General features: G+C 28.7%; 5 protein-coding genes across 5 annotated transcripts; 3 read left to right on the plus strand and 2 right to left on the minus strand.

The window, feature by feature from the left end:
* Window positions 1-967: 967 nt before the first annotated feature.
* PmUG01_04022000 (monocarboxylate transporter, putative) lies at window positions 968-2672 on the plus strand (the record flags this gene model as incomplete). The annotated part of the gene is made up of 2 exons (XM_029003218.1): window positions 968-1399; window positions 1731-2672. The coding sequence occupies 2 exons, from the start codon at window positions 968-970 to the stop codon at window positions 2670-2672; spliced, it is 1374 nt and encodes a 457-aa protein (XP_028859674.1).
* Window positions 2673-7439: 4767 nt separating this feature from the next.
* Window positions 7440-14513, plus strand: PmUG01_04022100 (conserved Plasmodium protein, unknown function; the record flags this gene model as incomplete). Its single annotated transcript, XM_029003219.1, has 2 exons — window positions 7440-14339; window positions 14457-14513. The coding sequence occupies 2 exons, from the start codon at window positions 7440-7442 to the stop codon at window positions 14511-14513; spliced, it is 6957 nt and encodes a 2318-aa protein (XP_028859675.1).
* A 376-nt stretch (window positions 14514-14889) lies between these two features.
* PmUG01_04022200 (60S ribosomal protein L37ae, putative) lies at window positions 14890-15999 on the minus strand (the record flags this gene model as incomplete). The annotated part of the gene is made up of 3 exons (XM_029003220.1): window positions 14890-15048; window positions 15493-15603; window positions 15979-15999. The coding sequence occupies 3 exons, from the start codon at window positions 15997-15999 to the stop codon at window positions 14890-14892; spliced, it is 291 nt and encodes a 96-aa protein (XP_028859676.1).
* Window positions 16000-18163: 2164 nt separating this feature from the next.
* On the minus strand, window positions 18164-18412 carry Sec61-gamma (secretory complex protein 61 gamma subunit, putative; the record flags this gene model as incomplete). The annotated part of the gene is made up of 1 exon (XM_029003221.1): window positions 18164-18412. One exon carries the CDS (start codon window positions 18410-18412, stop codon window positions 18164-18166), a length of 249 nt encoding a protein of 82 aa, XP_028859677.1.
* A 6227-nt stretch (window positions 18413-24639) lies between these two features.
* UAP56 (ATP-dependent RNA helicase UAP56, putative) lies at window positions 24640-26485 on the plus strand (the record flags this gene model as incomplete). The annotated part of the gene is made up of 2 exons (XM_029003223.1): window positions 24640-24925; window positions 25344-26485. The coding sequence occupies 2 exons, from the start codon at window positions 24640-24642 to the stop codon at window positions 26483-26485; spliced, it is 1428 nt and encodes a 475-aa protein (XP_028859678.1).
* Window positions 26486-26720: the final 235 nt, after the last annotated feature.

A 26720-nucleotide genomic window follows, 5' to 3' on the forward strand; every position in this document is an offset into this window, starting at 1 on the left:
TTTTTAAGCCCAAAAAAGAAAAAAAAAAAAAAAAAAAAAAGCGCCTTCTACTGTACCCAATTTTTTCCCCCATACTGTGTAGAGATTTTTTTTTTGCTTCATTAGGGCAAGGAAAATAAAAATTGCATTAAATATACGTACATATAAAAATAGGCATATTACGAATATATATATACATATATATATATATATATTTATACATACAAACATTTATGTGTATTTATTATTTTTTTTTTTTTAGTGTGCGTTGGAGAGCTAAACTTTATGTTCTTTTGTAGAGGAATACTTATTCTCATATAATAATGTAAAAAAAAAAAAAAAAAAGAGAAAAAAGAAAAGAAAAAAGAAAAAAAAGAAGCCATTCATGCCAAAGAAACAGAAGATGAAATAGAAAAAAAAAAAAAAAAATTTTCCTATAACAATATAATAAAGGAAATGATTAACTGCTGCTGGTAGGCAAAGACATAATGATATTAGTGTACAAACTGAAAAAAAAAAGAAGCGAAGAAGCTGGAAAACTGGCAAACTAGAAAACGAACGAATGGGCAAACTAGCAAACGAACGAATGGGAATACTAGCAAACAAACGAGTGGGAATACTATCAAACGAATGAGTGGACATTCAATAAACCATTCATTTGAGGTTTATATCACTATTTCTCTGCGTTTGAATAGAATATTTGCACATTGAATTGTACATATTTGTTCATAAAAAAAAAAAAAAAGAAGGAAATATATATAGCAAAAAAATAAAAATAATAATAAAAATAATAATAAAAAAAAAAAAAAAAAAAAAAAAAATTAAGTAAATAAATAAATAAATAAGTAAATAAAAAAAATAAGTGAGTATATAAAAATAAATATATGCGCCAGGTTAAAGGAGTAGCATCTTTCTGTTCTATTTTTTTTCTTTTCCGCTTTCCTTTTCCCCTTTTCATTTTACCGAAATCGAAACAGCATATTTAGAGATGAAACAAGAAGAAAATTCGGAAGCCTGGTCAAAATATAAAATAATTTTAGGAGGTTTTTTAATACATTGCACATTAGGTAGTATTTACTGCTTCTCAAACATAAGTGTGTATGTTATATCATATATGAAGATAATAGGATGTTCTAATGTTACGTATAAAGATAGTAGTTGGATATATGTATTAACACTAATATTTCAGTGCTTCTTTGGTTTTTTTGGGGGAATTTTAAATCAAAATTTGGGTCCTCAAATAAGTGTCTTATTAGGAGGATGGTTGATGTGCCTAGGAATTTTACTATCCTATTTTACTGTATTCAATTTCTATCTATTTTTAATGACTTATGGAATATTGTGCGGGATAGGCTGCGGGATAGCATACCCTATCCCCCTTTCTGTGGCTGTTAAGAAGCACTACGACCACAAGGGAGTGGTGAGGAATTACTCTTTGCAAGTGGTGTGCGTCCATTCGTGTGTGTTTATGTACATATTTACACACCAACACACATATAATTATTCTTACATACATATATACCTACCAACACATCCATATGCTCATGTTTATTCACGTGTGCATAATCCTCAACGGGATGATGCATACACATAGATACTCTGCAAGTTACATGTTTCTGTTACAACAAATTGAGTTTCGTTTGCGAATTTTTTTTTTTTCTTCCCTCTTCTCTCTTTTTTTTTTCTTTTTTTTTTTTTTTTTTTTCCCCTTAATCCCCATTGCCAAATATTTTAACTGACATATTTTTTAGATAAGCGGGATAATTTTCCTGGGACGAGGATTGGCGGTTTTTATAATATGCCCCATGCAAAACTATTTTATAAATAAATATAATTATATGCCTGATTATAGCCCAGAATTCGAGAGTACAGAGGAGAAATATTTTAGTAATCTGGACATTTTAAATAAAGTACCATATTTATTTATATATGAGGGTATATTTTTTGCCATAATTCAATTCATTGGTGCATGTTTAATTTCAGATACAAATGATTCTTCAAAAGAATTTATGGCATATAATGATAAAAGTAGTAAATTATTATATTGTGAAAATAAAAGTTTTACTTATAAAAATAATGGGATAACTAATTCATTTAGGACATTATCAAATACATCGAATTTTTCATTTCGAGAATCGAATAGTACATTTATTAATCGTGATTTTATTTTAATATGGTTAATGGTTTTTTTTAATTGGCAAGCTATTTCTTATACTCAAATATTTTGGAAAATATTTGGTTTAAATTATTTATATATAGATGATAGATCTTTATCTCTAATGGGTGCTGTTTCATCTCTTTTTAACATCTTTGGAAGACTTTTTTGGGGGTTTATAAGTGATTTAACAAGTTTTAAAACTGCATTAATATTAATGAGTATGTTAATGAGTTTCTTAACAGTTACCTTAACATTGTCAGGTATTTATGGAAGAATTACTTACTCAGTTTGGGTTTGCCTTATTTTTTTTTGTCATGCAGGAACATTTTCCATTTTTCCATCTATAACTGCACACACATTTGGAACGAAAAATTTTGGCCCCATATTTGGTCTACTTTTTACAGCTAGGGCTTTCTCGAGTATCATTAACGCAATGATTTCCGCAGTCATTCTAAACAGCGTCGGAAATATTGCCATGTGTGCAATTGTTTCCCTTTCCTCCTTTGTCAGCATTATGCTCGCGCTGGCCTTCTAAGAAAAAAAAAAATTAAAAAAATGAAGCGAGTGAACAAATTATTAAGTGAAAAAAAACATGAACAAAGTGAGAAAAATTAACCGAGTTATAAATATTATGAACATAGTGAAAAAAAACATGAACAAAGTGAGAAAAATTAACCGAGTTATAAATATTATTAACATAGTGAAAAAAACATGAACAACGTGAGAAAAATTAACCGAGTTATAAATATTATGAACATAGTGAAAAAAAACATGAACAACGTGAGAAAAATTAATCCAGTAATAAAAATTATGAACATAGTGAAAAAAAACATGAACGAAATGAATAAAAACATGAACGAAATGAATAAAAACATGAACGAAATGAATAAAAACATGAACGAAATGAAAAAAAGCATGAACGAAATGAATAAAAACATGAACAAAATTAACGGAGTGAAAAAAAATATAGCAGAGGGCGCATTTCAGTTTTTCCATTAGAGCATAAATATGGTTAAGATTTTATTTGTAGACATACATTGCATGTACTCCTTGTCTTTTCACCTTTTATGTAAATTTGTGAAATTCTACTACTGTGAACGGTTTTTCCTTTAGCGTTTTCAAGTATAACATTTTTCGTATGTGCATTTATAAATAAATAAATAAATAAATAAATATATATATATATATATATATACATCCATGCTTGAATACTTGCATACTTGCATATGTTTGCACACCTGTGTATACGCATGTACGATGGAGGCGATGTCTGTACCTTAAGCGGCCGTGTGGGTGATACGTATCCGTTTTCATTTTTTATACGTTGCATAATAATTAGAAAAAATAAAATACTAAAATAATCACCTGTGTGTATAGGTGATTTTTACATTCCTTTCCATTTCTGTAGGTACCAAATAAAAAAAAAAAAAAAAGATTTATATATACATATATATTTATATATATATTTATGAATGGTTCATATTGTACCTTCTGTAATTCTTATGGAGGATTGGCTTTAATTAATATTACTATTTTTATTTATTTAAACATTATTTTATATGTCTAATGCCCATAATTATTTTGTTTTTTTTCTTGTGCATATGTATATATATATATGGTTCACAAAGTAGTAAAAGTAGTTTTCGGATGATGTTCCACGCGCCCACATACATATACATATAATATATTGTTAACCTTGTGTCTTTTTTTTTTTTTTTTTTTTATTAATTTTTTTGTCTTTATGTACCATGCTCCTTTTTCCATTTCAATTTTGTTTTATGTTTTATTTCCACCATTATGTCGAAAAAGAAAAAGAAGTTACATAACGCTATGTGCATGTTCAAATTACTCACACAAATGGCATAAATATATATTATTTTTTTTATAGTTTTCAATTCATTTTAACCTCATATGTCAAGAAGTAAAACAACAATTCATAAATGTAATTTTATTTTTTTTTTTCTTTTCAAATTTTGTTCTTATGTTTTAGACGGTCTTCAAACGATTTTGTTTTTCTTTTGTTAAAATTAAAACTGGTTAATATATAATTAAATGATGGGAAAAAAAAAAAAAAAAAAATTATACGTAAGGAAAAATTAAAAAAAAAAAAAAAAAAATTGTAGGCTATTTTGTTAAGCGGTAGTATGTGGTGGTAGTAATAGTGATAGTAATTATGGTAGTAGTAGTAGAGGCATTCCTTTACAGCATCCACTTAGGTTATCTTTCCACAGTTTGTGTACTAACGTTCACTTGGTAAATGTATAAAAAGTTAAGACTGCATTTAGGTACACATGAATTTCATTTATATAAATAAAAGTCTATTTTGTGTGAGCTGCAAATGTGAGTGTAACACATTTTTACGAATTGATGGATTAGCTAGCTATTTTGTCTTTTATCCTTTTCATCCGATCTCTCTATGCAACAGTATTAAGGGGGAATCCCTATATGTAACTTTCCACAATATGAAATAAAATATTTATTAAATAATTTTAAAATATTAATTAAAAAGCAATTGTATGATGAACTGTTAAATTACACTTCTTCGAATTGAACACCAGTTGAAATTAGTATGCGACATAATGAAACATATATTCACCTTGGTAAACTTTAAATTTATTCATGTATTAAAATTAATGGACGAAAAAGTAAAACTAACCATTTTATATTTTGGCAAACAGTATATGATTTACTATCTTTTGTTTTTATCATTTATCTCTACAAGGTGTTCACGCATTATGTTATTGCGTTATTAGGCTATTAGGTTATTAGGCTATTAGGTTATTAGGCTATTAGGTTATTAGGCTATTAGGTTATTAGGCTATTAGGCTATTAGGCTATTAGGCTATTAGGTTATTAGGTTATTAGGTTATTAGGTTATTAGGCTATTAGGTTATTAGGCTATTAGGTTATTAGGCTATTAGGTTATTAGGCTATTAGGTTATTAGGCTATTAGGTTATTAGGCTATTAGGTTATTAGGTTATTAGGCTATTAGGTTATTAGGTTATTAGGCTATTAGGTTATTAGGTTATTACATTTTTTTTTTTTTTTTTCAGTATGTATGAATGTTTGAAAGGCACACACTATGAAATATGCAGTTAATACCCCTTTTCTGATAGGATATATGGAGTAAATAGTTTTTTTCAATTCCATTCAAGGAACAGTTAATGTCATATGTATGTATCCTTTTGTAATGGACTTGAATTTTTCTTTTTCATTTTTGTACTCGTAATAATAAATGTTATTTCAATGTTTATTAAAGATTTCTTAAAAAAAAAAAAAAAAAAAATTGGACACAAAAAGACAAGCAAGGTGGATATCAGGACTACGTCAAAATGAAGGCAGTATGAGGATAAAACGAAAGCCATATAAAGGTAAAGTCAATATGACGATAAAATGAAGTCCATATAAGTCTAAATAAAAGCAAAAGCTGGAACCTCCAATTTTGCATTTTTTTATCATGTTCTATTATGGAAATTAAAGTGAAATACGGAAAAGGGAAAATTACAATTTGCAGTAATATAGCGCTTTTGTTAAAGTTTGTTAAGCTCTACTTAAAATATGGGGAAAGAAATGTGAGAATTACGCATTTTTCCCTAATTCGATTTGACTTCATCTTATTCTATTTGACTTTATCTTATTCGATTGGACTTTATCTTATTCGATTGGACTTTATCTTATTGGATTGGACTTTATCTTATTGGATTGGACTTTATCTTATTGGATTGGACTTCATCTTATTGGATTTGACTTTATCTTATTCGATTGGACTTCATCTTATCAATTTGACTTCATCTTGTTCGATTTGACTTTATCTTATTCGATTGGACTTCATCTTATCAATTTGACTTCGTCTTATCAATTTGACTTCATCTTATTCGATATTATTACATTTTACAAAATTTTACTACATTTAACCCTTTTTAAACGCTACAAGTACTCCCAGAACTCGGTTTAAATTAGCACTATGGAAGGACGCGTTAAATGGGTACTGAAATATAAAATAATATAAATTTTTTTTTTTTTTTCTCTTTTTTTTTTGGTAATAAACACCCTGCTCAACTGTCAATCGTAATTCCCGCCACGCGAAAATATACACACGTAAATATACATATAAATATATGTAAATATATATAAATATATGTAAATATATATAAATATGTGTAAATATATATAAATATATGTAAATATATATAATATGTGTAAATATATATAAATATGCGTAAATATATAAATATATGTAAATATATATAAATATATGTAAATATATATAAATATGCGTAAATATATATAAATATATGTAAATATATATAAATATATGTAAATATATATAAATATATGTAAATATATATAAATATGTGTAAATAGAGTTACATATGAATATATATGAACACACGCTTACTTCATGTCAAGTTACTTGCTTTTCCTTGCCATGACCTCCTTTTTTCCCTCCTTTTTTTTCTCTTTTTTTGCTTCTTTTTAATCATCTATGCGTATACGCAAAAATAGGTGTGCATAACATATACACACATTCGTGCATTCATATCATTATAGACTTTAAGTACTACACACGTCAGTCTCCACATATACGCCCGAGAAAAACGTGTTAATATGTACCTTCACAGGGAACTGTGCTTTTGAAGAGTCAGTTACTCTTACGCTGTTTAGGAAAGTAACAGCGAATGTATTACTACATAAATGCATAATACGTACGTGCGCATGCATATATGCACGCATACGTCCTTGTATATATACTTGGGTACATTCCTGCACATGTGCACAAGGGCACATCATTTCATATATGATATTAACGTTAGCCCCTTCTTTGAGTTTTTTTTTTTTTTTCCTTTCAGCTTTGCGTACAAAAAATATGAGCAAATGCAAGAAAATTATTCCTGAACAGTTCAGCTAAAAAAGAAGAAAAAAAAAAAAAAAAAAAAAAAAAAGTAAAACGGAACAAAGCGAAATAAAGCGGAATAAAGCGGAATAAAGAGGAATAATACGAAATAAAACAAAGCTAAGCATAGAGAAGCATAGAGAAACATAGTGATACATAGCGATACATAGTGATACATAGTGATACATAGTGATACATAGTGATACATAGTGATACATAGCGATACATAGCGATACATAGCGATACAGCGATACATAGCGATACATAGCGAAACAGTGAAATAGAGCGAAACTAAGCGGAACAAAACAAAAAACAAGGAAAATCTTATTCACGCTTTGTTATCCATAATCTGTGCTCGAATCACTGCGCATATTCTTGGCCACTTATAAATTATTATTTCACTTGATATGTCAAGCATAAGCGAAAGATTTGATGAGTATGATGAAGAGAGCGATGATGAACATTTTGAAATAAAAAATAAAATAGGTCACTCTGATGATGAGAAAGAGGGGAGTGAAGAGTACGAGGAGGAGGAGGCAGACGAATTGTCGGATGAAGAGGGAGAGGGTGATGAACTTGAAGAAGAGGATGAAGAAGCTGAGGAGGATGATGAATTAAATACTTACACGATACCGAATGAAAATATAGAGGATGATATATTTAATGAAAACAATTTATTACATGCTATAAAAACAAGGGAAATACTTGAGCAGGATATTCTTGTTCTTTTTAGTAATATGCTAAAAAAGGAAACAGTGTTAAATAAAGATATAAAGAATAACATAGGTTCTGAGAACAACAATAGTAATATGAGTAGCCGTGGTAGGGGTAATAACACGGAAGACAAGAATAACATTGATGATGATTGTGAAGATGATCATGATAGTGGCCGTTGCAACGGCCATGGAGGCAGTCATAGAGTGGGAAACAGCTGGGGAAAGGAGCCCGAAAGGGGAAACCTAAAAATTAAAAATCAGAGTGTGTACAACTTCATATACAGCAAAATGTATGAAAGTGCAAAAGAGAGCGATAAAAAAAAACAAAACAAAAAGGAAGATAATGAAATAATAGAAAAGAATAAGCAAATGAATAAGGAAATTAATTTTAAAGAAGGGCAACAGAACATGGTGGTAGTAGTAAATAGCAAAAGAATTCAACAAATAGACAAAGAACATTATATACTAGACACAAATATAGTACAAATAATAAATGATATAAATACTTATTTGAAGAGAGAAAGAGAATATTTGAATAGAAAAATTGGTACGCATATAGATTCTACCTTTAAAAATCCTATGTATGTAACATTATATATATATAATAATCAAATACTAAAGGATATTATCATCCAAGTTATAAATATTATTAAAAATGATTTCGACAATTCTATATATAAAGATATTGATGAAAATATGCTAATAAAAAATATGTTTATCTTAATATACTATTTGACATCAAGACCAAGTAAAGAATGGTTTGACTATTGGCATAGACACATGCCTTCTTTTAATAATAAAAAAAGTAATTACAATGTTTATAATTATTTACAGATAGAAAAGAAAGACAGAAAGATATTCTCAAATGCATTAAAGAATGATATATATATAAAAGAATTACAGAAAAGATCAAATATTATAGAACAGTACCAAAATGGATTACAAAGTTTAAAGTGTTTGTTAGCTAGCAAAAACTTCCTGACCATGCTTAACGAGTTCAGGTACAACTGCCAGCTGTTCATTGATGCGGATTATAGGGGCATTGAGGAAAATGAGAAAGTTATAGAAATGCAAAGGAGGGATTGCGAATTAGTTGAGCAGAAGAGGAAACTAAAGGAGGAGCTTCAAGCATGTAGGGAGCAGTCCATGGAAGGGGAAGTGGACGGTCAGGAGGATGGACAAGCGGATGGACAAGCGGATGGACAGGAGGATGCAACAGAGTATGAACAACAATACGGACAAGAAGACGACGAAACTAACGCAAGTGATGGGAACGGAGTGAATGACTCTAACGCTGGTAACCTGCCAAAAAAGAAGAGCATCGTTCGAAACAAAATAGTAAACATTAAGAAGAAGATACACGAAATAAACGAGGAGTTGCTGGAAATTTCAAATTTTTTCTTGGAGGACAAAAAGAAGAGAGAACAATTGATACATGAGTACAGGGGAAATATAACTCTGGTTCGAAATATATTAACACAGGTGTTGGGTATACGAAATCCTAAAGGAGGAAGTAAAGATATAAACTTGAACAATGTACATTATGCTATATTACAGAGTATTTTAGATAAACATAGTTCTCTTCACTTAATTATTGGTGAAATGAAACATCTATTTGATAAAGAGATAAAGAAATATGAAAATGAAAAAAATATACATATCCCATATTTGAAACAAAATACTATGAAAGAGATATGGGAATATGTTAGACTCTTTTATAACGTCATTTGCTACATCGATCCGATCGATTTGGTCAAGTCCCTCACGTATCAGAAGGGGAAAATTATGGCGACCAAGGGCGGTTCCGCGGCAAGTACTAGCGGTGTAGGAGCAAGTACTAGCGGTGTAGGAGCAAGTGATCGATGCACAAACGCAAAGACAAGCCTAGGGGGAAGAGGAACAGACGGAAAAAGGGCCAACGCCCGGGGGAGCGCACCTACAAGAAACTACAAACGGGGTAGCTTTTTGAATTCTAGAAAAAACAATCTAATGATTATGCACTTATCTAGAATCAATCCATTATTAGCTAAGACCAAAGTTAGAAAACCTAATGAAGATAAGCATATGAAAAAAAAAAAAAAAAAATTTATCGAAAGAAAAAGTTTAATAGATCATTATGAAAATTTCTCTTTTGATGATTTGTCTTTTAATATATTTGAAGAAGAGGATTCTTTTAAAAAATATGATATACTTAACATATTTGATCACAAAAATTTGTACAAAGTGCAAGATTTCATTAATACGATTGTAGGAATAAATGAAGAATTCGAAGGTGTGTATGATGATGGTGGTTGTTCTAGTGGTGTCAAGTGTAGAGATACCTATGATAGGAAGGGAAGTAAAAAGGACAAGAGAAGAAGTTATGATAGCAGTAATGGTGATATAGATGACAATGCTAACTATCATCATGCTGCTTTTAGTAAGACTGATAACCGGAACTACGATGGGTTTAATTACTGTCTGAAAGTTTTTCTAAACATATGCATAAAAGATTTGAGGAGGTGTATTATGGAGTACTACAATTACCAGTGGGATGTTAAAATCATTTTGAATATACACGCATGGATAGTTACATATTACACGAACTTTTATGTTTATGAAAATAGGAAGAGATTGAACAATGCTAGGATAAGAATAAGAAGTTCTAAGGAAGGAGAAACACAAAGAAGAAAAGGAAATGAGGAAAACACTCCTAACAGTAAAAGAGTAGAGTCAAACATAGATGAGGATAAAAATTGCAATAGTATATATAGAAGTACTGTGTTCATATCTCGTATACAAATGGTCTTAGGAATGCAAATGTATATTGGTGAGAATAGTTTACATTCCGAATTTCTATGTGATACGTTTCATCGTATAATAAAAGAAGAAAAGATGAGTAAAAATAGTAGTAAAGTTATACTGTGTTGTTTAAGATGTTTATATGCAGATTTGAATTTAATAAATTTGCATGCCTTATCTACTGATGATAATGTAAAGACTATTTGTAAATCGTCTTTAGATTATTTGTTAAAAAGAAATATTTTGAATACTCTAAGTTGGGTACTCAAAAATTTTAAAGTTATGAGTCATGAAAAAAATATATTCATTTATTCGTTAAAATGTAGTTTGTTAATTATTCAGCTTTTGGAAAAGCTAGGAGGTACTACTTACATTGTTAAGGAGAGTAAACGGATATATGATGAGGAGGAAGACGAGGACGAGGAGGAGGAATACGCATATGACAGGGAAAAAGGGTTGATGAATCATCCTAACAGAAGCAGAGCGTATGGAAATAGGTATGGCAGCAGGCATGGCCAGAATAGTGATAATAAGGATCAGTACCACTACAACGACTCGATGGAGCGAATAAACGTGTGTGACCTAGTGGATGAAATTTACAGTGGGAAAATTGTAAACATCTGTATGCAAATATTAGAAAATTTCAAAAGAAACAGTATACATATTAACGATTTAATTATAACGTACTTTGAGCATTTAATAAAGCATAAAAATAATGAATATAATTTTCTTTTATTTCTAGACGTTAAGTATTTCCTTATCTTTGGAAATATAATGAATGATGAACAATGTTATTCATGTCCTCAATACTATTGGATAATGAATTTCTTTGAAAATATTATTGGCTGTTTTTTTAAATTATGGAATAATAATTATTTCTTACCTACCGAGCTTTTTTTTAGTAAGGACGTGAATAAGAATTTATCTAGTCTACTAAGTGAGAAATACATGTTTTCTATTTTTAGTAATTATAATGAAGGGAATGATGTTTATATCTATGATGAATTAACTAAAGGGACTAATATCAATGATATATTTGTTGAGTTAAATAATAGAAAGAGATTAGAAGCACTCGAGTGGTCAAAAGAAGATGTTCAAAATTTGAAGCTTTACTTTAAACAGTTCAAACACATGCACAATTTTATACCCTTCATAAGTGAAATGCTCAACAAGTCATCCAATACTGTCAAGAACCAACTTATTTATTTGAATTATATTGATAAAAGGGGCAATGTGATCGACCAGCATGATTATATGGCATCGTCGTCGAGAAGTGGGTCGTCAAGAAGTGGGTCGTCGAGAAGTGGGTCGTCGAGAAGTTGGTCTTCAAGAAGTGCATCATCTACCGCTTCCGTTTCTAAATTGTCGTATGATCCTTCAAAGAGGAGAAGCAGAAATGTTGAATCATCAAAGTCAAAATTGACAAAGGATTATTTGAAAAGAAAAAATAAACTACCGCTACTTTACACCATTTATAGACTAAAAAAATTAAATGAACCAAATGAGAAAGATGATTCACCATTAACGTCAAACGAAATAAATTGCGATATTTGCACCGTTTTGGGAGAAATAAACATAAGCCTAAAATCTTTATACGAATTGAAAAAGCTATCTAAAAATAAATATTTTTCTAATAGAGCTTTAGCTTTTGACATTCCTCTAAGTATGTCGAGGGATTTGTTAGAACATCCATATTTTAAGAAACTTCTTAAACTGCTGGGTTTTATTTACAATAAACACAGCAACGAATGGGTGCTCAATGAAAATGTAGACGTAGACGTATTTCGAAAAATGATAGATAAGTTCGAAGAATTGCACGAACTACCGATTGAGCAATTGAGGGAGCGACTAAGCGGTGTCAAGAAGGGGGAATCGGGCGAAGGGAATGAGCAGTGGGACGAGTATCAGGATGAACAACTGAATGAACCCTCAGATGAACAGCGGGAAGATCATATGCATGATCCCAAAATGAAAGGCGAACCGGATGAAGAAGAAACGAGATGGAGTGATAAACATGCTTTTATGGAAGAGCATGAATTAGTCATGTTACATCCAGCAAAGGTAAAGGGGATGTTTAATTTGTTGAAATGTATGTATGAGTTTTTCATTGCTAATGATGATTACTGTAGGATGTTTTTCATCAACTTAACGAACACAATTGGTGATAAGTATACCAACATTTTGGATATGAAAACAAAGAAGGAAGGAGAAAAAGATAGGATATCAACTGATGGAGATAACACAAAAGAAGGTGAAAACGATACGAATAAAGTGGTACATCTATTTGATGACGTAGAAATGTATAGACTGTATTTGAATAAGGAGGAGAAGGATCTTATGAACAAGTGCCATAAGAGAGATGTATTTGAAAGAATACTCGAGTATCTAGGCATTTATGTATATAAATCGGAAAGGCTAATTTTATCGAAACACATAAATGAAAAGAAATTTTTTGAACGGATTAAAGTTATCAATGATTACAAAACATTGGGAGTACAGGATATACAAAATTTGATAAGCAAGAAGGAGGAGGAAATAAGGGAAAAAAAAAAAAGGAAGAGTGAGAATGGGGAGGAGAAGCAGAATGGAAAAGGAAGGGAAGATAAGGGAGAAAAAGACGGAATGATAGAGCGAGAGGGGAAGGAAAAAAATCCAACTGCACACCAAAAATTTGGGTTCATAAAAGCTGTATGTGAATACTTAAACTATAGACATGTAACTACAAAGGGTGCACATAATGGAAAGAAGGAATGGGAGCAGCAAAAGATGGAAACACAGGAAGAGCAAGAAAAATACATGCAAGCACGCATGAATGAAGTATATTTTGGAGATGATAATATGTTGAATGCGCTTTACGAAAAATTAAATTCATGGAATAATAAAAGGAATAAAAAGAAAATTGATGAAGATCAAAACTTTTTGCTCGACATAAAGGATATACTTATTTGTACTTCCATCGAACTGAATGATCATGCTAATGATGATACACAAGATAATAATATTGCTTCTAATAACAACTATATGACAGTTATGTTTCCCTTTTTTATAAACATTTGTCTGTCGTTAAAGGGAAAGTTAGCAGGAGATAATAATCAACTCGTTAAATGGGTTTGTGATGGCATACACAAAAGATGGCTACGAGTCATGTTAAAACTTTTTTATAATATTCTCTTCGATTCTGCATACAATACTGTGGGCAAGCTCTTTAGTGAATACAAAAATATAAAAGAGATTTTGAACGACCACTCGCCCGATTTTCTGGACGCCCACAGGAATGACAGAAAGATGAAGAAGAACAGGAGGGTGGAGCATCTCGAGGAACAAGTTGATCTACAGGTAGGGGCAGAAGGAGCAGCGGTAGATGGAGGAGAAGGTGGACAAATCAAAAGAGCTGATGACGGGAAAATCGACCAGTTAAAAAGTCTTGATGCAAAAGCTGGATTGAGCGAAATGCACATTATCGCAGAGGAATCGGATGAAAAAATAAAATTAAACTATATGCATAGCTTATCAAGGAACAGTGATATGAAAAATGATTCAGTAAATGAGTTAAGTAATGAAATTAACCATTTTGAGTTCAAACAAAAAAGAAAAATAGACCATATGACACAAGTAGATTTTTCACACTTTGCACACTTTTTTAAAAAAAGGAAACTAGAAAATGTTTATATTAATACATATAAGAAGAATAGAAAAGATATTATTGAATCTTTAATTCGAAATAAAAATATTTATCAGTATAAGGAGAGTGATATCATCAACAGGGTCAAGCAGGTCGTTGTTAAGGCCAGGCAGATGGCGTCCAACGGGGTACACAAAAGCGCACGTCGGCGCGTGTGCATGTACATATATACACATTCATACATAAATACATATATACATATATATATATGTACCCATTTTCTAATATTTTTTCTCTCTCTGCAGGACTTAAGGACTCGATGGAAATCCCGAGACGACGTACGGAAAATACTTTTGTTGTGAACACAGAAAGGAACGCGAGGTGCAAAATTTCGCTATCATTTTAGCATATTTTTATTCCATTTTTTTAATATTCTGTCTACACACAAATATTCCTTTCCTTTGAGCATGTTTGTGTCATTCTGACGTAATACACTGAAAAATTAGTTTTTAAAAGTCTTTTTTTTTTTTTTTTTTTTTTTTTTTTTGTTTTTTCACTCGCATAAATTTATCTACACGGGGTGAATATCAACGAAAATAAAAAATAAAAAATATATAAATATAAAAAAAAAAAAAAAGAAGTGTTGTATAGCAAAATCGTCAGTAAATAAAGCATAGGAACGGGAGGTATGTGAACAAATAAATGAGTAGGGTACACACACACGTCCACTTGATCACTTCAAGATTTCTGTGCCTCTTCTTTCTGTTTTCTCAGTCTGATAATTGTCGACTTTGCTGCAAGTGCTGCTGGGGTCGTCAAACTCCACGCGCCTCCACATACTTTTCTTTTGCATTTCTTACACTGCCATATACCAACGCACGTCCTTTTAGTAGCAGTCTTGAAAAAAAAAAAAAAAAAAAAAAAAAAAAAAAAGTGGGGGGAGCATGAAAACGAATTAGCCAAATGGCAAATTAGCACATTAACAAATTAGCACATTAACAAATTAGCACATTAACAAATTAGCACATTAACAAATTAGCACATTAACAAATTAGCACATTAACAAATTAGCACATTAACAAATTAGCACATTAACAAATTAGCACATTAACAAATTAGCACATTAACAAATTAGCACATTAACAAATTAGCACATTAACAAATTAGCACATTAACAAATTAGCACAATAACAAATTAGCACATTAACAAATTAGCTTATTAACAAATTAGCTTATTAACAAATTAGACGGTTGTGTAAATACGCGTTTAGTTAAATGGCATTTTTGCAAGGACGTTTCGCATGAACATGTTCATAATTTTGTCCAAATGAATTTCCTCACCTTTCCGCAGAAGGAGCATAAATATTTCGCATGCTGCATTAGTTCTATTTTTTTCATTTGCTTACGGAGGGAGGACCCGTACCTTGTCCCGTATTTTCCCGTTAATCCGACCTAAAAAATGGGGGATATGACGTGCACAAAATTGTGGACGTGTACAAAGAAGTCTACGTATACGAGTACATGTGAAACATATATACATACACACACATATGTTCGATTTTTTTTTTTTTTTTCTTTTACTTCTGCATACACAAAATGTATCACTCCTTTAATATATTTAAATTTTATGCAAACTTGTTACGATGGAAAATGATTTTATGTACAAAAAATGCAAAAGGCTTTGTTGTTAAATATATATTTTATATATTTGTTGCATATTAATTTTGTTCCCTCGTGCGTTACTACTATATTTTGACTAAGTTTTCATTCAGTTATCGCTCAGTTATCGCTTTGTTTTTAGTTTTCCTGTTTTTCTACTTTTCTTACCTTTTTAGTTCTTCTTGACATTTTGGCGTACGAGTATATGAGACGTGGTTTCTCTCACAGTATTATTTCTCTATTTTTAAAATTTTATTTTGCTAATATTTTATTATTGTTTGCGTACTTTTTTTTATTTTAATATTTTATAATTTGTACCTTTTTTAATTTTTATTTTTTATTTTTTATTTTTTTTGTCAATTGAAAAATGAAAAACAGTCAGTTCAGTTACACTATATTCATTAAAAAAAAAAAAAAAAAAAAAAAAAAAAAAAATCTCCTTTTTTGCCTATTTTAAATTAATTTCAAAAAAAAATATGAAAATATTTCAAAAAAGAGAAAAGGAAAAAACTTAAATGACATGTTTGTCGGGTTTTGCATTAGTATCTTCCCTTTTGAGTTATGTGCCTTTGTTTCCTCTAACTACTTAAAAAAAAAAAAATTAAGAAAATTGAAGTTGAAAAAATTGTTAAGTTAACAAAGTTGATAAAATTGAGAATATTAAGAAAAGTAAAAAAGGTAAAAATAAATACAAAGTAAAAGGTAAAAAAAAGTAAAAAGCAAAATATGTTAAAAGCCGACAGAATAAGAAACCACTTTATACCCCTTCTCAGGCCCTTTACAAAACGGCCGCTTCAAAAATGAAAATTTTTAAAAATTAATACGTTATTACATATAAACACACCTATGTACTTGTACGTACGTACGTAGGTGCATACATAGTAACATATAATATATAATACGTATGTATATATATATATATATAAATATGTTTTATGTACACGAAATAATTACAAAAAAGCGCGTTATATATGTACCATACATTTTTATTGCTTCCTTTTAGTGCCTTATTTTGTTAAACCAATTTTTTATGTACAATAAAGCAACAGCGAATTGGTAATTCATCAAAAAAGAATGCAATATATTTTATTGCAGTGCTTCTGCTTTGAAAAATTTCTCATATACATATATGTATTTCCACTCATGGCACTATTGCTTAAATGCGCCCTTACTGTGTTGTGTAGTATGGTTATTCAAAACTTTATTTTGCTTTATTTTGCTTTATTGTTTTCCCCATCCATTTTGTACTTCCCCGTTATATGCTCATGCCAAATTTTGGAGGTTTACAAAATGCTACAGTGAGCCAAAAAATAAAATAAAATTAAAAAAAGCAAGAAACGGTTAATTCCAGTGGTATAAAATAAAATTGCATAAAAACGTATATTTTTTCCCACACATCATACATACTGCTGGTAGTTTATTTTTATTTGATTGCATATTAAAAAAATGGATAAAATTTAGGAAATGCCTTTACAAGTTTAAATGAACGCTTGTTCGAAGAACTTAATAATTAAAAAAAAAAAAAATAATTATAATATTTTTAGTGGCTGTAGTAATAATAGTAGCAGTATTGTAATGTTAAGCGTAATTGCAATAGTAGGTGCAATAATTGTTTTAATCATAATGCCGACTTCTTTGCAGTAAGGCTATATTATGATAGAACATTGCTTTTTCTGTTATAAAAAGGTACATACACGATATATGTACATACATTCGTGTTTCTATGCGTACATATATATATATATATATATATATATATATATATATATATATTTATATATACATATACATATACCTACAGACACACACGCACATGTGTAACATATCTGACATAATAAAAACATGTATTATTCTACGATATAAAATTTTTTAAAAAAGGGTACATAAAAAAAATAAAATAAAACAATATATCTTTTATAAGTTAAATAAATAAAATCTTATTTGCTGTTCTTTGTTATCCTCGTATTATAAGTATATCTGCGCATAAGTACGCTTATACATATATACATATAAATATACACATACATATATATTCATACGCATACATGTCGCACTTTGCTCAAAATGTGTTGTAACATGAGCAATAACAATACCCAATTACTTCGAGTTAAAAGTTAAATAAATTTTTGCAACAAAAAAAAAAAAAAAAAAAAAGAAAAAAAAAAAGATACACACAGATCAGATCAGATAACTTTTAAACGTTCAAGTAAAAACATAAAATTTATGATTTGCATTTTTCACTTCGACATTCCATTTGCATATTTCACATCCACATATCATATCCACGTGTAACTTCACCATATGCACCTACATGAAAGCCTATCCATGTAGCCAACCACTTCAACTCTCTTTTTTAATAGGCGCCAACAAAAATATTATTGATAGGTATGAAGACAAGTTTTATAATATATCCGATAAATCCCATAATTAGAAATCCAAATGAACAAGCATATACTATATTTGTGTATTCTTTCTTATTAGGTTTTGTACATTTTCTTATCAACCTTACACTATCACTTACAAAAGTTTGAATACCACTTATACAGTACCCAATGGGGTGGTTTTCATCGGTTAAGAACTCGGGTATTTTAAGGTCCATCATCTTGTGTGTAAATAATGTTTAAACAAATTTGGGATGTGTGTGTGGCAAGTGGGAAAATAAAATTATAACGAAGCACAGTAACTACAATAACTGCAATAACTGCAATAACTACAATAAATTCAATTACTAAATCAAATGTGATAACAATATTACAAAAAAAAAAAAAAAAAAAAAAGGTCTACGTTTTTATTTACTTTTACTCTCTGCAAAAAAAAGAAAAAAGAAAAAAGAAAAAAAGTGCACTGTTTGAATTTATACGTAAATCGTGCAACAGCGTTCGCCTCGTGCGCGCATGTTCCTATACACATGTACGTATACTATACACATGTACGTATACTATACACATGTACGTATACTATACACATGTACGTATACTATACACATGTACGTATACTATACACATGCACGTATACTATACACATGTACATATATATGTTTAGAACGTTCGTATTTAATTACGTACCTACTGTACAATATAATTACAAATATACGAAATACATATAGTGTATTTTATGCATCAGACATATATTTGTTTAAAAACATGTGTTGTATATTATGAGTGGGAAAAAAGGCAAACATTAGTTCTATGCGCTTATAAGCATATGGCAAATATATAGTATATAATACAATATATATATAAATATATTCATATATAACACTACTGCTGCGTTTAACTGTTAGTGCTTTTTTTTTTTTTTTTTTTTTTTTAATTTAAACGAAACACGCATATATATATTATATATACATATATATTTATATATATATATATTTATATATATATTTATATATATATATATATTATGCATAAATAAAATCTGTAAAAAGGTATTATAAAAGGCGGAAAAAAAAAAAATTCATAAAAAAAAAATATATACATATATATATATATATGTATATATATATACCAGCTATTATTTTTACTTTAATATTTTTTACTTTCACGGAACTTACAATTGACTATTTTTTACCTTCTCTTTTACTGCAAATAATTTTTCTTATAAACGGAAAATTAATCGAAAAAGATAAAAAGGGAGAAAAGGAAAAAAATTAAAAAAAAAAAAAAAATACTATATATATACATATATATATTAATATATACATATATATATACATATATACATATATACATATATACATATATACATATATACAACATATATACATACATATATATACATATATACATATATACATATATACAACATATATACATACATATATATACATATATACATATATATATACATATATACATTCAACACCTCACATATAAACATTAAGAGTACAGAAATACTGTATATGCAATATATAATACATGCTGCATAAATTGTATATACATATATATGTTATGTGTATGTATTAGTAAAAAAAAAAAAAAAAAAAAAAAGAAAAAAGAAAAAAGAAAAAAAAAAAAAGGTTAACATGGTACTGCTTAATATAGCCATGCGTGTTTATAAGATTATTTTACAAAAAAAAAGAGAAATTAAGAAATTAATTTTTCTTAGTTCTAGTATATTATTGAATGCTTGCTTATTCTGTGTAATAAATTGTATGAATTACTAATTTGTTTTTAAAAGTAAAGTTTCAGTGTATGTCGAACACTTAAGTGTATACATACATATACCCACATGTATATTCATACATATATTATATATTCTTACAAACTGAGTTGATTGATGCAGTTGCACTTGACTTCATTTGTTAGGACTCCATTTGATTTCCCTTGAAATTTTTCTTTTTTTTTTTTTTTTTGGACGAGCTAAAAACATGCATAAAACATATTGAAGTAATGCCGAAATAATATTGAAATAATATTGAAATAATATTGTTCCTTCCTCCCCTCAGTCAACCACATAAAAGTAAAAAATAGCCTCCGTTTATTCGTTGTACATGTATGGAAACGTGTTTATACGTATGCATATGTATATAAATGTTTATGTGCATGTATACAATCTGCTTCATCCTTTTTCACCCCTCGTTCATTTTCCGTTTCCAAAAAATTATCGTTTTTGTTGTTTGTTGGCAAAAAATATTTTTTCAAAAATGCAGTGTGTACGTTAGTGGTTCAACTAATTTATATGCATTGCAGTGTAAGGGGAATAAAATGAAACAAAAAAAGAACGAAAGAACGAAATGATGAAAAAAAAAGAAATATCACGAACTCCTCATATGAGTTGTTTGCCTGGAAAAGTTATAAATCGTCTGCGTTAAATTATGTATATGTATATGTATATGTATATGTATATGTATATGTATATGTATATGTATATGTATATGTATATGTATATGTATATGTATATGTATATGTATATGTATATGTATATGTATATGTATATGTATATGTATATGTATATGTATATGTATATGTATATGTATATGTATATGTATATGTATATGTATATGTATATGTATATGTATATGTATATGTATATGTATATGTATATGTATATGTATATGTATATGTATATGTATATGTATATGTATATGTATATGTATATGTATATGTATATGTATATGTATATGTATATGTATATGTATTATGTATATGTATATGTATATGTATATGTATATGTATATGTATATGTATATGTATATGTATATGTATATGTATATGTATATGTATATGTATATGTACATATGTATATGTACATATGTATGTGTAAAATAAAAGCAGCACGTCCAGGAAGGTTTTGTTTGCCCATATTACTTGTTACCTTCAAGCTTCTCCTGCGTTGGTTTAAATGTACTCGTGCAAATAGGTATAATACAAACTGGGTGGAATATACATGTTAGTAGGTAGGCACATCAACACATTAGCACATATGTGTGTATTCGCATTTGTGTATACGTATTTATGTACATTTTTTTACAAGCGCTCATAAAAATAGAAACAATGAGAAATAAGAATAACTTCATTGAAGTAATTCCCACATTTTTTTTTTTTTTTTTTTTTTTTTTTTATGTTTCCATTTAACATATTTTTAAGTACAACTGTTAAAATAAAAATATGCTCATACGCAAAGAGAACACGTCGTTTCGAATGACGTAAAGGATTAAGTCTGTGCCTGGATGATTTTAACTAAAATAGCAAAGGGGTATTATGTGGTGTTACGCGTGGGGGTATTCCGTATGCATATATATATATATATATATATATACATATATACGTACATACGTACCCCAGGCTGAACAAAATATTCACTGCTTATATACAAAAAAAGGGCATATTAATTATTCGTACGAAGCCTGAACATGTTTTGCATAGCTGTTTACAGAGTTTTGCTCCCAAACTTTACTCATTCTTTTAACAGTATCATTCTTTTAACAGTATCATTCTTTTTTACGAGTATTATTTCGTATTCTCAAGGTATCATAAAACCATGCGCACACATGTACGTACACTTAAACATATACATGTACGTGTACATGTACATACACGTATGCATATTTTTCTTTTAGAACAAAAAATAGCAAAAATAAAGGAAAGTGAAAAGGGCAAAAGAGGGACCACTTTGAAAAATAGTACCACATACCAAATGCGTTCAAAGTGATAAACGCGTTTCAGTATTTCCAAATATAGCTCTAATAGAAAAGAACAAAGTCGTTGATCAAATTTGATCTTTTTTCGACGGTAATTATGTTATACGTATGGTATATACACGCATACGTGCATATATATGACCCAGCATACACCTTTTCACCTTCATCAATTCTGAAGCGACCAGCTTTTTTTTTTTTTTGCACATCTTGTAAACGAGCGTTTTACAATTCATGAAGATTATTTTAGAACGGAGGGTAAACCACCTTTCGGTTTACATAAATATACGATTGTTCATCATTTGTTATGTACATATATATATGTGCATATATATATATATATATAAGGCATGTATAATGGAATGAAAAATAGCTCGAGGGGAGAAAAGATGATGTGTATACTTTTTTGTTACAGAATGAATAGAGGAGAACTTGTAAAATTATCAATTTTGTATGTTCTTCTTATGGAACGGACGAAAACACTGGAAAATATTACTTACACGTATGTGCATACATGTTTTCAAATGTGCATTATATATCTTTTGTTCGTTTGTCAAAAAAAAAAAAAAAAAAAAATTTTAAATAAAAAAGAAAATACACTAAAATATAGCCAAATAAAGTAAAATATACCGGAATAACCAACTGAACCGTTATAAATTAGTTTTATTATTACACAGGATTAAGATGAACATGGAAAAAAAGATGCTACTGGGTTTTTACGTTTCCACAGATTACTTTAATTTTCTCTTAAAATGCTGTAATAATTTTTTTCAAAAAATGTTTTGAATATTTTTTCATCTTATAAAATTTACCATTCTAATTATAAAGCAGCAGAATTTTCGCATATAGATTTTTTTTTTTTTTTTTCTTTTTATCATTTTAATCTCTCAAATTTTTATCATTTTAATCTCTCAAAATTTTATCAATTTAATCTCTAAAATTTTTATCAATTTAATCTCTTATCTTTTTATCAATTTAATCTCTCATCTTTTTATCAATTTAATCTCTCATCTTTTTATTATTTTTATACATTACCTTTTTTTTTTACATTCGTGCTAAATGTTTTTATCTACATTTTCGTGTATATACATATACATACATACATACATTTATATATATATGTATATATATATACATCGGCCTCTTGTAGTAGCTGTTTGGTATTTTTAAGCAACACTCAAGTAGCACTATTTCATGTATACATTTACAAGTATACCCATTACATAGTTGTACGTATATATATATATGTATGTATGTTCGCATATATGCTTGTATATATGTATGCATATATGTATGCGTAAGTATATATATATGTACGTATGTATATATGGTATGTAGTAGTCCGTGAGCTGAGGAAAAATTATGTATTAGCATAAATAATTAAAAAAAAAAATAATAATAAAATAAATAAAAATATATATATGAATTCATAAATAAATATATAAATAAACATAAAAATTTATAAGTAATATAACTGATAAGTAAATGAGCAATAAAATAAGAAAACAGATAAGCAAAGGAAGATGTAAAAATAAATACTCAAACAAGTTTTTGTCGAATTTATTTTTGTTCTTACAAAATGTTCAAAATGTCAAAATAGTAAGGGAACAGTGAAAGATGATAAAACAACAAAAAAAAAAAAAAAAAAAAAGCTTAAAACGATACTTAAAAAAGCTTAAAACGATGCTTAAAAAAGCTTAAAACGATGCTTAAAAAAGCTTAAACGATGCTTAAAAAAGCTTAAAACGATGCTTAAAAAAGCTTAAAACGATGCTTAAAAAAGCTTAAAACGATGCTTAAAAAAGCTTAAAACGATGCTTAAAAAAGCTTAAAACGATGCTTAAAAGCTTAATTCGAAGTTATAAAAAGAGCGAAAAAAACAATTACTATTTTTTTTTATTTTTTATAATTTATTTTTACTGTTATTTTTTCATTTTATTTTTATTTTTTCATTTTATTGTTTTTTTATTTATTTTATTGTTTTTTTTAATTAATTTATTCTTTTTCTTTTTATAAACATTTTAAATGAAAAAAAGAATTAATTTTGAGTTATATAGAAAAGAAGAGAATAATGCTTTTTAAGATTTTAAGATATTGCCAGTAAAACACACATATATATTTACAAAAGCCTGTATTAATAATATAAACCTTTTTTTCCCCATGTTAAATTATATATGTATTATATACGTACATATACATATACATACGTACATAAACATATGCATACGTACATAAACATATACATACGTACATAAACATATGCATACGTACATAAACATATACATACGTACATAAACATATGCATACGTACATAAACATATACATACGTACATAAACATATGCATACGTACATAAACATATACATACGTACATAAACATATACATACGTACATAAACATATACATACGCACATACATATATATGCATACCTATCTTTACTAATTTTGCCTTGCAATTTTTGCGTATTTTATGAACATACATCTGTTTTGTACATACATTTATATATATAACATTTTTGCACATCTCGTGTATCATTACATACACGCATACATATTTACTTCATTTTATTTTGTACTTTTCGTATGCCCACTACATACTGTCGGTGCAGTTTCGTTCGTTCATATTTACATTTACCTACAAATTTACCTGCATATTTACATTCGCGTTAATATTACAAAAAGAAAAGCAACATGGCAACGATTGATCATAGTGTTCAAGATGAATTAGTCGACTATGAAGATGATGAAAATATATTAGATACTAAAGACGTAAAAGGAAATTTAGAAAATAATATATTAAATAATAATAATAAAGGAGTTAATGAAAATGGTGCTATGAGAGGAAGTTATGCTACTGTTCATACAGGAGGGTTTAAAGATTTTTTCTTAAAACCAGAATTACTAAGAGCAATTAGCGAAAGTGGTTTTGAGCATCCCTCGGAGGTACAACAGGAAACCATCCCGGCTGCAATAACAGGTGAGTCATAGAAGAGAAAATCAACCACGTTTATGAAAAAAAAAAAAAAAAAAAGAACAGGGAGAGTGGTATTGCTATATTGTAGTAGTGTGGCAATATAGTAGTGTAGCATTATGATAGTGAACCTATATTGAGCGTACTTGCTTCATACTGTTTTTTCGCGTTACTATTGGCCGTATCTATATGCAATCCGTTAGATTTGCATTAACACGTATGCTTACACTTGCATATACACGTATGTATACACTTGCATTAACACGTATGTTTACACTTGCATATACACGTATGTATACACTTGCATTGACGTTGGTGCCCGTATGACAATACAACTGTTGTACATACGGCTTCATCATTGGATGCATCCATTTTTTATTTGTTTATCCCATTTTCACTGTTCGTTTGTGGGCCCTCTTCGTAGGAACGGATATATTGTGTCAGGCAAAAAGTGGGATGGGTAAAACGGCTGTTTTCGTTTTGTCTGTTTTACAGCAACTGGATACGAACGATAACAAAGATTTAAAAGAGGAGAAGGAATTAAATAATAACAGTAATGTTAGTGGAACCATGAATAATAGTAATGCTAATAATAGTAATAACGTTTCAAAAAATAAATATGTTAGATGTCTTGGTTTAGCACATACACGTGAATTAGCATATCAAATAAAAAATGAGTTTGATCGATTTAGCAAATATTTAAAAAATGTACGTTGTGAAGTAGTATATGGTGGTATAGCAATGGCTAAGCATATTTCATTATTTAAAGAAGATAATATACCACATATAATAATTGGTACACCTGGACGTATTTTAGCATTAATAAGAGAAAAATATTTAGTAACAGATAAAATACAGCATTTTGTTCTAGATGAATGTGATAAATGTTTAGAAAAATTAGATATGAGAAGTGATGTTCAGAAAATTTTTATTTCTACTCCTTTGAAGAAACAAGTTATGTTTTTCTCAGCAACTATGGCAAAAGAAATGAGAGATGTGTGCAAAAAATTTTTACAGAATCCTGTGGAAATATTTATTGATGATGAAGCAAAATTAAAATTACATGGTCTATTACAACATTATGTTAAATTACAAGAAAAAGATAAAACAAGAAAACTAATCGAAATTTTGGATGCTCTCGAATTTAATCAAGTTATTATATTTGTAAAATCTATTACAAGAGCTATTACACTAGATAAATTATTGACAGAGTGTAACTTCCCATCAATAGCTATACATGGTGGTTTAGAACAAGAAGAAAGAATTGAAAGATACGATAAATTTAAAAAATTTGAAAACAGAATATTAGTTTCTACAGATTTATTTGGTAGAGGAATAGATATAGAAAGAGTTAACATTGTCATTAATTATGATATGCCTGAAAACTCAGATTCGTATTTACATAGGGTCGGAAGAGCAGGACGATTCGGCACCAAAGGATTGGCAGTTACTTTTGTTTCATCTCAGGAAGATACTTTAGCATTAAATGAAGTTCAAACAAGATTTGAGGTAGCTATTTCGGAAATGCCAAATAAAATTGATTGTAATGAGTACATTAACCAGTAAGAGCGGGCGGGTGGGAAAAAAAAAAAATAAGAAAAAAGAAAAGGAAAGAAAAAAAACAGGGGGATTCTTTTTTTAAGCTAAATATGTAAAATGGCTAGCTGAAAAAAAAAAAAACTGTAAATGTGTGAATGTCTATATATATATATATATATATATATATATATATATATATGTACATGTGTACATGTGTGCATATATGTAAATGTGTACCTGTACATGCATGTTTGTAAGTACG

This window comes from Plasmodium malariae, assembly GCF_900090045.1.
Source record: "Plasmodium malariae genome assembly, chromosome: 4".
Lineage (NCBI taxonomy): Eukaryota > Apicomplexa > Aconoidasida > Haemosporida > Plasmodiidae > Plasmodium > Plasmodium malariae.